Source organism: Dendrobates tinctorius, unplaced genomic scaffold (genome assembly GCF_039654945.1).
Source record: "Dendrobates tinctorius isolate UK_male_01 unplaced genomic scaffold, ASM3965494v1 ptg000014l, whole genome shotgun sequence".
Lineage (NCBI taxonomy): Eukaryota > Metazoa > Chordata > Amphibia > Anura > Dendrobatidae > Dendrobates > Dendrobates tinctorius.
The window spans coordinates 7994926-8007366 of record NW_027361682.1 but is presented as its reverse complement, the minus strand read 5'-3'; the positions used below and the strand labels follow the sequence as shown (position 1 = coordinate 8007366).

General features: G+C 45.7%; 2 protein-coding genes across 2 annotated transcripts in view; one reads left to right on the top strand and one right to left on the bottom strand.

Moving 5' to 3' along the window:
- Window positions 1–3788: 3788 nt before the first annotated feature.
- On the bottom strand, window positions 3789–5513 carry LOC141073964 (uncharacterized). Its single transcript, XM_073561497.1, has 2 exons — window positions 5316–5513; window positions 3789–5210 (listed from the first exon to the last, which is right to left on the bottom strand). The coding sequence occupies exons 1-2, from the start codon at window positions 5444–5446 to the stop codon at window positions 3905–3907; spliced, it is 1437 nt and encodes a 478-aa protein (XP_073417598.1). The 5' UTR covers window positions 5447–5513; the 3' UTR covers window positions 3789–3904.
- Window positions 5514–11203: 5690 nt separating this feature from the next.
- The window catches only part of LOC141074211 (uncharacterized), a 166605-nt gene continuing 165367 nt past the window's right edge, over window positions 11204–12441 (top strand). The window contains exons 1-3 of the mRNA XM_073561779.1: window positions 11204–11320; window positions 11980–12129; window positions 12259–12438. Coding sequence (XP_073417880.1) covers window positions 11219–11320; window positions 11980–12129; window positions 12259–12438 — 432 coding nt within the window. The 5' untranslated portion in view covers window positions 11204–11218. The remainder of the gene's footprint in view (window positions 11321–11979; window positions 12130–12258; window positions 12439–12441) is intronic.

The following is a 12441-nucleotide window of genomic DNA, read 5'->3' as shown; positions in this document are numbered from 1 at the left end:
AGGAATGGGTCACCCACTCCATCGTATGGTATCAGTCTAGTTGCAGTGCAGGGTCAGTTCTCCCCCCTCCTACTCTAGTCCTGCGCTGCAGTACCGTAACAGTTTATCCAGCCCGAGAAAGTCTAAAAAAAAAAAAAACCCTCCCCGATTTCTGCAATATGAACAGCTTTCAAGGTCTCAAAGCCTGCAACAGTTAACGTTGAAAATTTCCAGCTTACAACAGCACGTAATTGCCCAGGGGTCTGACCTGAAAAGCCTAAGGTGAGTTTGCCTGAATGTTTTTCTGGTAAACGGCAGGAATTTTTTTCATTAAAAAATGCATGTTTAGTTTATCTTCGGTTTAGACCCAGGTCTTCAGGGGATGAATTATAGCGTGTGGGGATTACTATGTCCTTATTGCGAGGGGAGCCACAAGTTTTGGCATTTTCATTGCGTCCAGATGACTTGTTTGGTGTCAGTAGAAATGTTTTTTTCTGCTATGTGGTTAATATATGACGATCCGGATCGGGTCGCTACAGCCGAGGCTAAACTCAGACAGCTGAAACAGGGTTCTGGTGACACTGAGGGATATTGTACCCAGTTCAGACGATGGTCTGCAGAAGTCAGCTGGAATGATCCAGCACTCAAGTCAGTTTTTAGCAGGTCTGAATTATAGGGTTAAAGACTTACTTATTGCATACTCTGCACCTCTTGAGGCTGCAATGCAGTTAGCCATCAGAGTGGATAGAAGATTGAGAGACAGGCAGAATGAGGAGAATGCTTCATTTCTGGTGGGTCCTGTCTCTCAAGAGACCCCCGTGGACTATGGGGAACTGATGCAACTTGGCACAATGTCCTCTCCTTCCAAGGAAAGGGAGAAAAGGTTCTCTGAGGGGCTATGCCTTTATTGTGGTAAGACTGGCCATTTTATCACGCAATGTGAAGGTCGCATAAATCAGGAAAAGAAAAAAAAAAGGGGTCAGAGTAACCCGTATTGCATTTTTACGGTCCACAGGAGTTTGTTTTTCTGGTAGTTCTATCTGTCATGTCATACTATGGATTTTCAAGTGATGGTGGACTGTGGGTCTAGAACTGAATTTGATCGATCAACAATTTCTAGACAAGTATAAGATTTAATTAAAAACACATGTGACATGCACACATATGAACAAGTCGGTAGGACACTGTTCATACCACCCACTGACTCAAACCCCTATTGAAGCAGTCCCTATCTAATGTATTTAAAACCTGAACATGTGAACAGTGTCTAAATGAACAGGATGAAGACAGGTGCTTCCTGTTATGGGCACGTGGTGTAAAGCTAGTTTCACATTAGCGTTTTTTTGCGCAGCGCATCGTGCGCATAAAAAACGCAAAGAAAAACGCAAAACAAATGTGCGTTTTTTTTTCTTCATGCGCACGCTGATACGTCAAAATAACGCAGTGTTACTTGCGTTTTACATGCGTTTTTGCATGCGGTTGCGTTTTTTATGCGCATGCGTTTTTAGGTGTGACATTTCACAATAGAAAAATCCTTGACCACCAATGGGTCACCAGTGGGCGTGTGTCATTGGAATGTTTTATAGACCCTGTACTGCTGAATTCATCAGATTTTGCTGCTGTTTCCGGTGTCAAGATGGACCTGCGTCTGGATAATTTCCGCTTCAAGCTGGATCTTGACATTGCGCTGTCTCAGGCGTATGCCTTTTGTTGCCAGCAAGAAAGGGAGAGGGAGAGACAGCAGAGACGGCAGCGGCGTCGGTTTTGGAGGCATCCAATCATCGAACTCCGGGCAAGCCGTGGAGCATATCACACGCTGTACAGCGAGCTACAGGAAAACCCGGAGAAATTTGCTGACTATACACGGATGTCCCAGGAAAGCTTCCTTGACTTGCTGGGTATGGTTGAAGGAAACATCCGGAGAAGGGACACTCAGCTCCGGCGTGCCATTCCTCCCGAAGAAAGGCTCCTTGTCACCTTACGGTATGTATGTTGTTATGTTTGCATAATTTTTTTGGCTTTTTCCCTTTTTTTTTTTTTTTTTGGTCCAAAAAATTAGGTTTTTTTTTGGCTATTGAATTTTAACATTATTTTTGGGAAATTGCTTTTTTGCATAATGGTTTTTCTTCTGGCATGTACTAATCCCAAGCCTTTATAAAATGTTTTTTTGCTATGTTGTATTAAAAAAACATGCAAAATAGTTAGGCCATGTACTTTTTTATTTTCAGTGTTTTTATTAATACCCAAGACAGAAATATAATTATTTTTTCTTTTTATGTTTGGCAGGTTCCTGGCAACTGGAGAGAGTCTTTCATCCCTGCATTTCCAGTACCGGCTGGGAATCTCTACTTTATCCGGGATTGTTGCCGACACCTGCAGGGCTCTGTGGGATGTTCTGTGTCCGGAGTTTCTGCCATTGCCCACTGCCGAAAAGTGGCTTCAAATATCGGAGAAATTCTGGGCAGTCTGCAATTTCCCGAACTGCCTAGGAGCGGTGGACGGGAAGCACATCCGCATCACAAAACCCGCAAGAAGTGGCTCCGAGTACTACAACTACAAGAAGTACTTTTCCACAGTCCTAATGGCCATTGCGGATGCAGACTGCCGGTTTGTGGCGGTGGACATAGGGGCATTCGGACGGGGCAACGATTCACAAACTTTTAAGAACTCTGATATGGGCTGGAGGTTGTACGGCAACCATTTCAATTTTCCACTGGCACGGCCTCTTCCCCAAACCCAAACTCCACCACTGCCATTTGTAGTGGTTGAGGATGAGGCATTTCAGATGTGCCCAAACCTGCTGAAGCCGTACTCCAGCCGTGACTTGGACCACCGCAAGAAAATTTTCAACTACAGGCTTACGAGGGCTCGCAGGACTGTAGAGTGCGCCTTTGGCATTCTAGTGGCCAGATGGCGAATTCTCAGCACCGCCATCAATCTCAAAATGGAAACAGTGGATGAGGTGGTGAAGGCATGCGTGGTTCTGCACAATTTTGTTATGGCAAAGGAGCGGCCGAACTTTGACATGGATGAGCCTGCTGCCAACCCTTTGCCAGATTTTACTCAGCACCCTCTTCGGTCCTCAGTCGAAGTTGCCCAAATGAGGGACCAATTTGCGGACTACTTTTTATCCGATGTTGGTCGTGTAGCATGGCAGGATCAAATGGTTTAATAGTTTTGTTGTTTGTTAAAAATAAAATACATGTTTTTTTATACCTAGTGTACTGTGTCTTAATAAACTCCACTACTCACCTGCCCAGGTTAAAGTGAAGAAAGGGAAACCACCATAAAAAAAAAAAAAAATATATATATATATATATATATATTTATATATATATATATATATATATATATTTATATATATATTTATATATTTATATATATATTTATATATATATATATTTATATATATATATATTTATATATTTATATATATTTTTATATATATATATATATATATATATATATATATATTTATATTTATTTATATATATATATTTATATATATATATATATATATTTATATATATTTTTATATATATATATATATTTATATATAATATATTTATATATATATATATATATATATATATATATATATATAATTTATTTATTTTTTTTGGTGGTTTCCCTTTCTTTACTTTATACCGGATGGTCAGCCATCCAACTCTGAAAGGGATACTATATTACATTTTTTTTTTATTTATATATATATATATATATATACATATTTATATATATATATATATATATATATATATATATATATAAAAAAAATGAAAAATAGTATCCCTTTCAGAGTTGGATGGCTGACCATCCGGTATAAAGTAAAGAAAAACAAACCATAGTGTACGGCGCAGTGTGTGCAGGCGGCGAAAGACACAATAACCAAACATTATTTTGAAATATAAATTTAACATTTATTTTACTTATTAGTTGTTGGAAACTGGGGGGTGTGGAGGGATGAGGAACGGCTTTGGGTGGAGTAAGGGGTTCTAGGGGAAGGAGGAACCAAAGAAGTGGGGGAAGGGAGCCGAGGCAAGGAAAGTTGTGAAGTGGGAGGTGAGGGAGGAGGGAGGGTAAGAGTCCTCCTCTTTGTTTTTTTATGACGGTGGCTCGTCGTCTTGCTGCTGTCCTCGCTTGAGCCTGAGGACTGGCTAGACCCCGGGGACCGCCTTGAGCCTCTGGACCGCCTTGAGCCTCTGGACCGCCTTGAGCCTCTGGAACGCCTGGAGGCTGTGGACTGGCTGGAGCTGGGGGACCGCCTGGCGCTTGTGCACCGCCTGCCAGGATCTTGTACCTGCTGTGGCATGCTGGTGGTGGTGGATGTCCTGGCAGGGGCCGTAAATATTGAATGCGGGTCCCCCAGCTGATGCTGCTCCGAGGTGGTGGTGCTGGTGGTGGTGGCGGTCCATGCAGGCGTGGTGGCTGTGGCGGTCCATACCGGGGTGGTCCTCCCGCTGGTGGTGGTGGTGGCGGCGCTACAGGCAGGGGTGGTGACGACGGGCCATCCAGTGGTGGTGGCGGCAGCAGTGGTGGGCCAGGCAGGAGCAGCGCTTGGCATGGTGTTGGCGGGTAAGTGTCCAGCTGCACTCGGACTTGGGGCGGTATATTGGTGTCCGGCGAGGCTTGGAAGTGTGGTGGCTGTGCAGTGATATGCAGCAGAAGTAGGTAATGCTGTAAAACGAGTCAGGGGTGGCACCGGTGGAAATGCCACCGCTGACTGCTGCATAATCCTACTCTGCTGCATAGCCTGCATAAAAGCATTGTTGCAGGCCTGCATGACAGTCAACTGGAGGTCAGGGGTAAGGTGTTCCGCCGTGTCCCGAGCTATTTGGGTGTAAAAATGATGCGCTGGTCTGGCGAGGTCGACTTCCAGGCGCTCAAGGCGACCCTCGATAGACTTGTACCGTTGGTCCAAAAGGAGGAAACCACTCTCAAGTCTATCGGAGAGTGCCTTGAGGCTACTCTGAAAGACCGAGCTCAATTCAACGAACTCGGGCATGAGAGGCCTGTCCAAGGTCCTCTGCCACTGCTGGCGGGAAGTGCCCGCAAAACCAGTGGCAGAGACCTGGGACAGGGGAACACCTGAGCGACCAGCTTCCTGGTCTCCAGATGACTGTGGTGCAGACCTGCAAGGTGCTTCCTCGCTGATGGATGGCTGGGAGGGGTCCGGGGCAGCTTGATGAAGGACCGCTTCGGGCCCAGGTTGCAGGGTGCTGCTCCAGGTGCTGTGAAAAGAAAAGAAAGAAATTACTACCATAAATTAACAATCGCCAACTCCTGTGGAATAGAAAAGCACAGAATAAAACACAATACAACTAGAAAATACTTACGTTCGGGAGGCAAGGACCGGTCTTAAAAATGCCAAGGCACGATGGTATCTGTACTTCGTGCCGGTCCTTGCCGCAGCACCACTGCGAACCTTATTCTCCTGACGGATATCCCTGTTGAAGCGGTCCTTCATCGAGCGCCAACGGGTTCTGACTTTGTTCACTGTGGTGGAAAAAAAAAAAAAGAAAAAAAGTAAGACTATGCACTGGAGGCTGTGATCATCCAACTGTGTGTGATGATAGAAACTCCATGGAGTTAATAGCATCACACACAGTTGGGTGATCCCGGCCAAGATCACTGCTGCATCACACTGCATTTAAATACTTACGAAAATCCTTGCGGACCCGGGGAGAGGCGTTGTCCCAGCCATCCATCAGCGATGCGGCCACCTCGTTCCAGAGCCGCCGGATCACCACGTTGTCCGAATGCAGTTGGTGACGGGTGTCCCACAACGGGACTCGCTCCTGGACTAGACGGATGAGCTCGTCGTTGTCCAGGGTGAGGTCCTCCTCCCGCTGTGGAGCCTAGAAAAGAAAGACAAACATTAATCTTAGAAAGATTTTAAAATAAAAAATCTTGAAAACTAGCTGAAGAGCCCGGCGCTGCCCGGGCATAGTAACTAACTGTGGTTAGTTATAGAAAATTATAATTATCCTCCATCCCATAGTCCCGTGCCCATATTCCATCATACATATCCTCCATCCCATAGTCCTGTGCCCATATACCCATCATACATATTCGCCATCCCATAGTCCTGTGCCCATATACCCGTCATACATATCCTCCATCCCATAGTCCCGTGCCCATATACCATCATACATATCCTCCATCCCATGCCCATATACCCATCATATATATCCTCCATCCCATAGTCCCGTGCCCATATACCATCATACATATCCTCCATCCCATGCCCATATACCCATCATATATATCCTCCATCCCATAGTCCCGTGACCATATACCATCATACATATCCGCCATCCCATAGTCCCGTTCCCATATACCCAAACAAACAAACATACACACACACACACACACACACACACACACACATACACACTTTGAGCTTTAGATATTGATAAACAAGCCATGAAAAAATTATTTGTTTTAAATGAAAATAAATGCAAAAAAAGCAACAAACATCGAAAAAAACAACCATGAAAATTTAAAAAAAAAAAAATAAAAAAATAAACCAGACTAGAAAATAAGTAAAAAAAAAAATAACAGTCCGTCTGTACTTACATCACGTCTTCCCGCCCGCACTTGGCCTTGCTGCTCCTGCCGTTCCTCCGGTGGTGGTGGCGTGATGGAGGATGAGGTCTGAAAATTAAACCAAAAAAATTAATCACATGTGTTTATTTTTTCCAATCCATACGGAAGCATAGTACTCACTTCTTCTGCCTCTTGCCCTGTCCCGGGGACATATTCCTCACCAGATGAAGACATGCTGCAATAAAAAAAAAAAGAGACATAAGTACATAGAAATGTATTGAAATTTCAGCCAGACATTAGGTTTTTCATACTTACATTGGTGCAGCTTGTGCTGTGTGTCCACTCGTGAGCAATCCTTAAAGTATTGTGGAATCCCAGTGCCCACACCATTTTATCACCTTGGTTTAATTTTTTTTTTTACTGTCTAGACCACATTTCAGTCATGTTTATTGTAAAAACGCATGAGCATAAAAACGCAGACATATATCCTGGGACAAAGAATGTTAAAACTGATGCTTTGTCTCGAAGTTTCTCCCCAGCGGTTAATACTGAAAAGGAGGAGTCTATTCTGGAGAAAGGGGTGGTGGTGGCAGCTTTAGGTTCTGAGTTGGAAAATAGCATTCTTAAAGCCCAGGATGCAGCACCAACCAACACTCCGTATGGGAAATTATTTGTACCTAAAGCCCTGAGGAGAGCTTTGTTTACGGAATGTCATGAGTCTTGTTTGGCGTGTCATCCAGGGATTGCCGAAACTAGAAAGCCGATCGGTCGGAATTTCTGGTGGCCGGGGTGACTAAGAGAAATCGTCAAGTGGGTGCATCAGTGTACCGTTGCGCTAGGTCTAAGGCTTCTCATGCTTCAGCGGCAGGGTTGCTGTACCCATTAGAGGTTCCTAATTCCCCATGGACGCATCTTGCAATGGATTTTATCACGGACCTGCCGGTCTCTGAGGGTTTTTCTGTAATCTGGGTTGTGGTAGACCGGTTTAGTAAGATGTGTCATACGGTCCCGTTCAATAAATTACCCTGCACTAAGACACTTGCCCAGGGCATTTGTGAAAGAGATTGTCAGACTCCATGGTGTCCCCAAGGACATTGTCTCTGATAGGGGACCACAGTTTGTGGCTCGATTTTGGCGTGCCTTTTGTGACAGACTTAAGGTTCATTTGTCATTTTCATCGGGTTATCATCCGGAGTCCAATGGACAGACCGAGAGGAAGAACCAGGACGTTGAGCAGTTTTTGAGATGTTTTGTAGCAGACAATCAGGCGATGTGGTCGGAATATCTACCATTAGCTGAGTTTGCTCTTAATAATCGTACGTCTTCTTCGGCTGGGTGTTCTTTTTTTCGTTGTACTAGGAAGCATCCATCTTTCGGTCCTTTTTCTAGGATTGTGGCGGCGGTGCCTGAGGAGAGTTTTTCTGGAAATTTGGTGAGGGTTTGGACCAGTGTACGTCATAATCTGAATCAGGCTAAAAGGCGGTCTAAGAAATATTTTGACAAGAAAAGAAGGGAGGCGAGGTTTGTTGTTGGGTACATGGATTGGTTGTCCTCTAAGAATCTGCATTTAAAGATCCCTTCTAAAAAGTTGGGGCCTAAGTTTGTAGGACCCTTCAAAGTGGTCAGATTGGACATTCCTTTGTCCTGGAAAATTAATTCAGTTTTCAGTGTATCTTTGCTGAAAAAAGTTGACACGCCTGATAAGGTGGCTATGCCGTCTGCTCCTCCAATTGATGAGGAATGTGAGTTTGAGATTTCAAGCATTCTTGATTCCAGATGGCACAGAGGAGACTTACAGTATCTTGTGTCCTGGAAGGGTTTCGGTCCCAAGTACAATTCCTGAGTGAAAGCTGTGGAAGTCTCAGCCTCAAGATTAATTAAGAGTCAGTGATAAGCGGTCATAAAGGAGTGTTTAAGAAGCAACCCTGGGGCAGACAAGGATGTCAGGTCTTCACCGCAGCTCCAGACGAAAACCTCCAATGGAGGATAGGAGCAATGAGAAAATGAAAAACGGTCTTAGGAGCACAGGAAAGCGACTCAGACAAGAAATGGTTTTAAACCACAACGCGTTTCGACGGAGGATCCGTCTTCATCAGGTGGAAACTTCCACCTGATGAAGACGGATCCTCCGTCGAAACGTGTTGTGGTTTAAACCCATCTCTTGTCTGAGTCTGTTTCCTGCGCTCCTAAGACCATTTTCCATTTTCTCATCAAGATTAATTAAGGCTTTTCACAGGAGATTTCCGAATAAGGCTTGGCTTAGAGGATCCAGGGGATCCACGTTAAAGGGGAGGTACTGTTAGAATCTGTTCAGTTTGTTACTATCTGCCATTTTCTTGTAGTGTTCTGGCTGCTGGTCTTTTTCCCCCTGCTGCTGGGTTTGTGTTGGGTCGGGTGATTCTATCACCCTTTATTAACCTGCACCTGTCTCCCATTCCTTGCTGGACAACAGTGTTAATACGCTTGAAGTCTGGCTTGGAGCCTTGCTTTGCCTTCTGTGTGTGTAATTAGTGCAGTGCTGGGACCTCTGGTTCTGCTAGTCTTAGTTTCTGTTTTCAGTTTGTTGCTGCAGCCTTCTCTTGGTTTTCTATTAGGAGGTGACCCATTTTTCTACCCAGTCTTTAGATCTTACAGGGACCCCCTTCCCCCTATCTATAGGTCTTCGCTTGAGATTAACCTAGGATCGTTTGGTGGGTCTATTCACAAGGAATAGGTCACCCACTCCACCGTAGGGTATCAGCCTAGTCACAGTGCAGGGTCAGTTTTCCCCCATCCTACCCAAGTCCTGTGCTGCAGTAGCGTAACACTGAGGAACGTTTTACAGACACCTTTGAACTAGTAGGAGAGGACTCAGATGCTGAAATTCGCCCTCAAGTGTCTACACTTCATACAATGACCTCTGCTATCCAGCTTGGATCTCACAGATTTGACAAATTTTCAAGTTGGAAGTCACTCATTCGAGCCATTACCTGCCTGACTCATATAGCTCACTCATTCAAAATCACCAGAGCTTGTGACACAGAAAAATGTAAAGGGTGGTATCTCTGTAAAAACACCTATGTTACCTCCATCTTGGAATCTTCCAGAAACCACATCATCTTCACTGTTCAAAGAGAAACCTACTCTGTGGAAATCCAATGTCTCATAAACAAAGCTCCATTACCAGCGAGCAGCACATTGAGAGAACTTGACCCATTCATCGACAACGACGGCCTGCTGAGAGTAGGAGGCCAACTATCTTTGGAGAGAAACTCCCTCTTATCCTTACCCAGAAAACAGGACTATCCAGTGCCCCTCCAGGAGGATTCGATACCAAAGACCTCTACAAGCGCAAATGGAGACAGGTACAAAGTCTTGCCAATACATTCTGGGGCAGGTGGCGCAAATAATACTTGCCTACCCTGCAGCCACAGACAAAGTCGCAATCTACTAGGCCTAATCTGAGGATTGGTGACCTCGCCCTTGTGAAAGACTGTGAAGTCCACCAAAACCAGTGGCCATTTGGACTAGTGACTGCAATATTCCCGAGTAAGGATGGCATCGTCCGCAAAGTCGAACTTAGGATGGCCAACCGGAATGAACTTAAGACATTCTTCAGTAACTGAACTAGTCCTATTGTTGCCTTCAGAGGAAGGAAATAGTGACATCCGTTGATGCCAGACGCGGAGTGTTCTGTCTCCGACATTTAATTCATAATCTTTGATTGTCTGTGACAATATTTACAGTGATGACTAGTGAATATGCAGAATGTTCAGTTTTTTCCATAGATTCTATTGTTTTCATTGTTTCTGGCTCCCTGTAGTGACCAGAGTCATAACCGCAGTGTTATTGTGCTGTTTTTACTTTCACTTTTTGAATCTATTTTTCCCTCCGTCGCAATGCATTCTGGTAAGCTTTTGCAGAGGATTATGGTTAGTCCAGCCCCCATTTTCCCTCCAGTTCTCCATTTTCCCTCAGCCTGCATCCTGGAAGCATCTCATTTCTCTTCTCACCTTGTGAGCGCATTGCTGGTATGTAATCATGCTTCCTGTATCTAATTTATGTCCCATATTAGCCTGCTTAGTTAGTTTTCCCCTGCTCAGCTAGTAGCGCAGATGTTGATCTATAATGTATATATGTATTCCATTGTACCCCGTACTGACTGAGTGTATATATGTTTGTATTGCAGTTTCACCGCATCAATATACCATCACATTCAATAAAGCACAGATTCAACCTACAGTCTCCTTATTGGACAGTTCCTGAAATCACTTATTGTATCGAAGGCCTTGCAGTCTTTAGCTGTAGCTCTAGAGACGATGGCGCCAGTAGCAGATGGCGTGGTGTGGTTCCATTGGGATCTTTTCCTTCTTCTGGAGGCCAAGGCAAACAGGGCCGCAGTACCTCCAGAACATGGCGTAGGGTGGTCCACGAGGATTGATTGGTCAGGTCACAAAAGTCTTTCTGGTGCCCGGCTCTCAGCGGCCCGGGCACTGTGCTCACAGCTGAGGAGCACACTGCAGCTCCCAGTCGGGTGAAGGCAGGACACCCAACTGCTCAGTCCCTCCTGGGCACTTGGGTGATGGCAGGCACCGGCAGGCGCAGAGCGATGCAGCGCGGGTGCTCAGGGGACAGAGCGCACTCCTCAGCCTGCTGCTCGCTATCTGCCCGCGACAAAACTGACTGCTTCCACGAGCACTTTCCTGTGAGCATGCCCCCTGCTGCCAGGTCAGGGGGTCTGTCCGGGCTTTTAAGCCTTCCCCTGGACAACAAGGGACGCAGCCTCACCAGTGCCGGACCCGGTGCAGTGCAGGTACCCGCGGTCCGAAGGCTTCTCCTTACAACTGCACTTAGATCCTGGCTGGTGACCGGATCCTGCAGCTTTATATGTAACCCCCTATTTATTATACTGGGGGCTGCACCGTACATGACGGCACGTCCTACCTATTGTGTCCCCCTAATTCCTCACATTGTAGCCTGTGAGCAGCAGGACCCCCACTCCTCCTGTAACTGCTGAACTATCTGTTACTTTGTATTGCCTTTGTTGTCTGTACATGTCTCCCCTTATTTGTACAGCGCTGCGGAATATGTTGGCACCATAGAAATAACATTATTATCATCACAACAGAGTCCTGCACACTGAGGCCCCTGATCATGTGACCCCTGACTCCTCCCCTCCTGTGACCTCATCCCAGGTCCTGTGCGCACAGAACAGCCATATATGTGGTGTGCGGCTCTGCAGGTGGAGGTAGGTGCTGGAGATTCCCCATTACTGGGGGCAGGGGACATTAACCCCCTCAGTGCTGAGCCTGGGATAAATCTCTGTGTGTGACTATAATTGGAGTGTGTGTTATACCGGGGGCAGGACGGGGCCAGGACTGGTTGTAGTGATCATGTGAAGCCGGTAACAGCTCCGGAGATTTCTTACATGGGATCTTTATGATGTTACATCGTCATCTTCTCCCCATTCAGGTCCCTACAATATCGGATCCTCTCAGTGGAGATCTTCTATATAAGAGAATTCTCCTGAGTGACCCTACAAGGATGGAGAGGGACAGGGACAAGATGGCGGAGAGGATATTACACCTCACCCTAGAGATCCTCTTCCGGCTTACTGGAGAGGTGAGAGATTCTGATGACGTCACATTACATCATTCTTATCTATGGGAATAACAGATGGACGGAACTGGAGAGGTGAGGACTCTGGAAATGTCTGTAGTGAGATTTATTAATGTGTCTCTCCATAACCAGGATTACACAGTAGTGAAGAAGACCTCTAGTGAGCGCTGTCAGGCCCCTGTGTCTGAGGGATGGGGAAGACCCCTGAGCCCAATCGCGGGGCCTCCACCTCACCCCCTGATACATGAGGACATCAATGACCAGAAGATCCTAGAACTCACCTACAAGATGATTGAGCTGCTGACTGGAGAGGTG

Coding starts and splice junctions, on each gene's coding strand:
- LOC141073964 (XM_073561497.1), bottom strand. CDS start 5,446: ATGAAGGACCGCTTCAACAGGGATATCCGTCAGGAGAATAAGGTTCGC. Junction 5,211..5,315: donor CCGGTCCTTGCCTCCCGAAC/GTAAGTATTTTC, acceptor TTCTTTTCACAG/CACCTGGAGCAGCACCCTGC.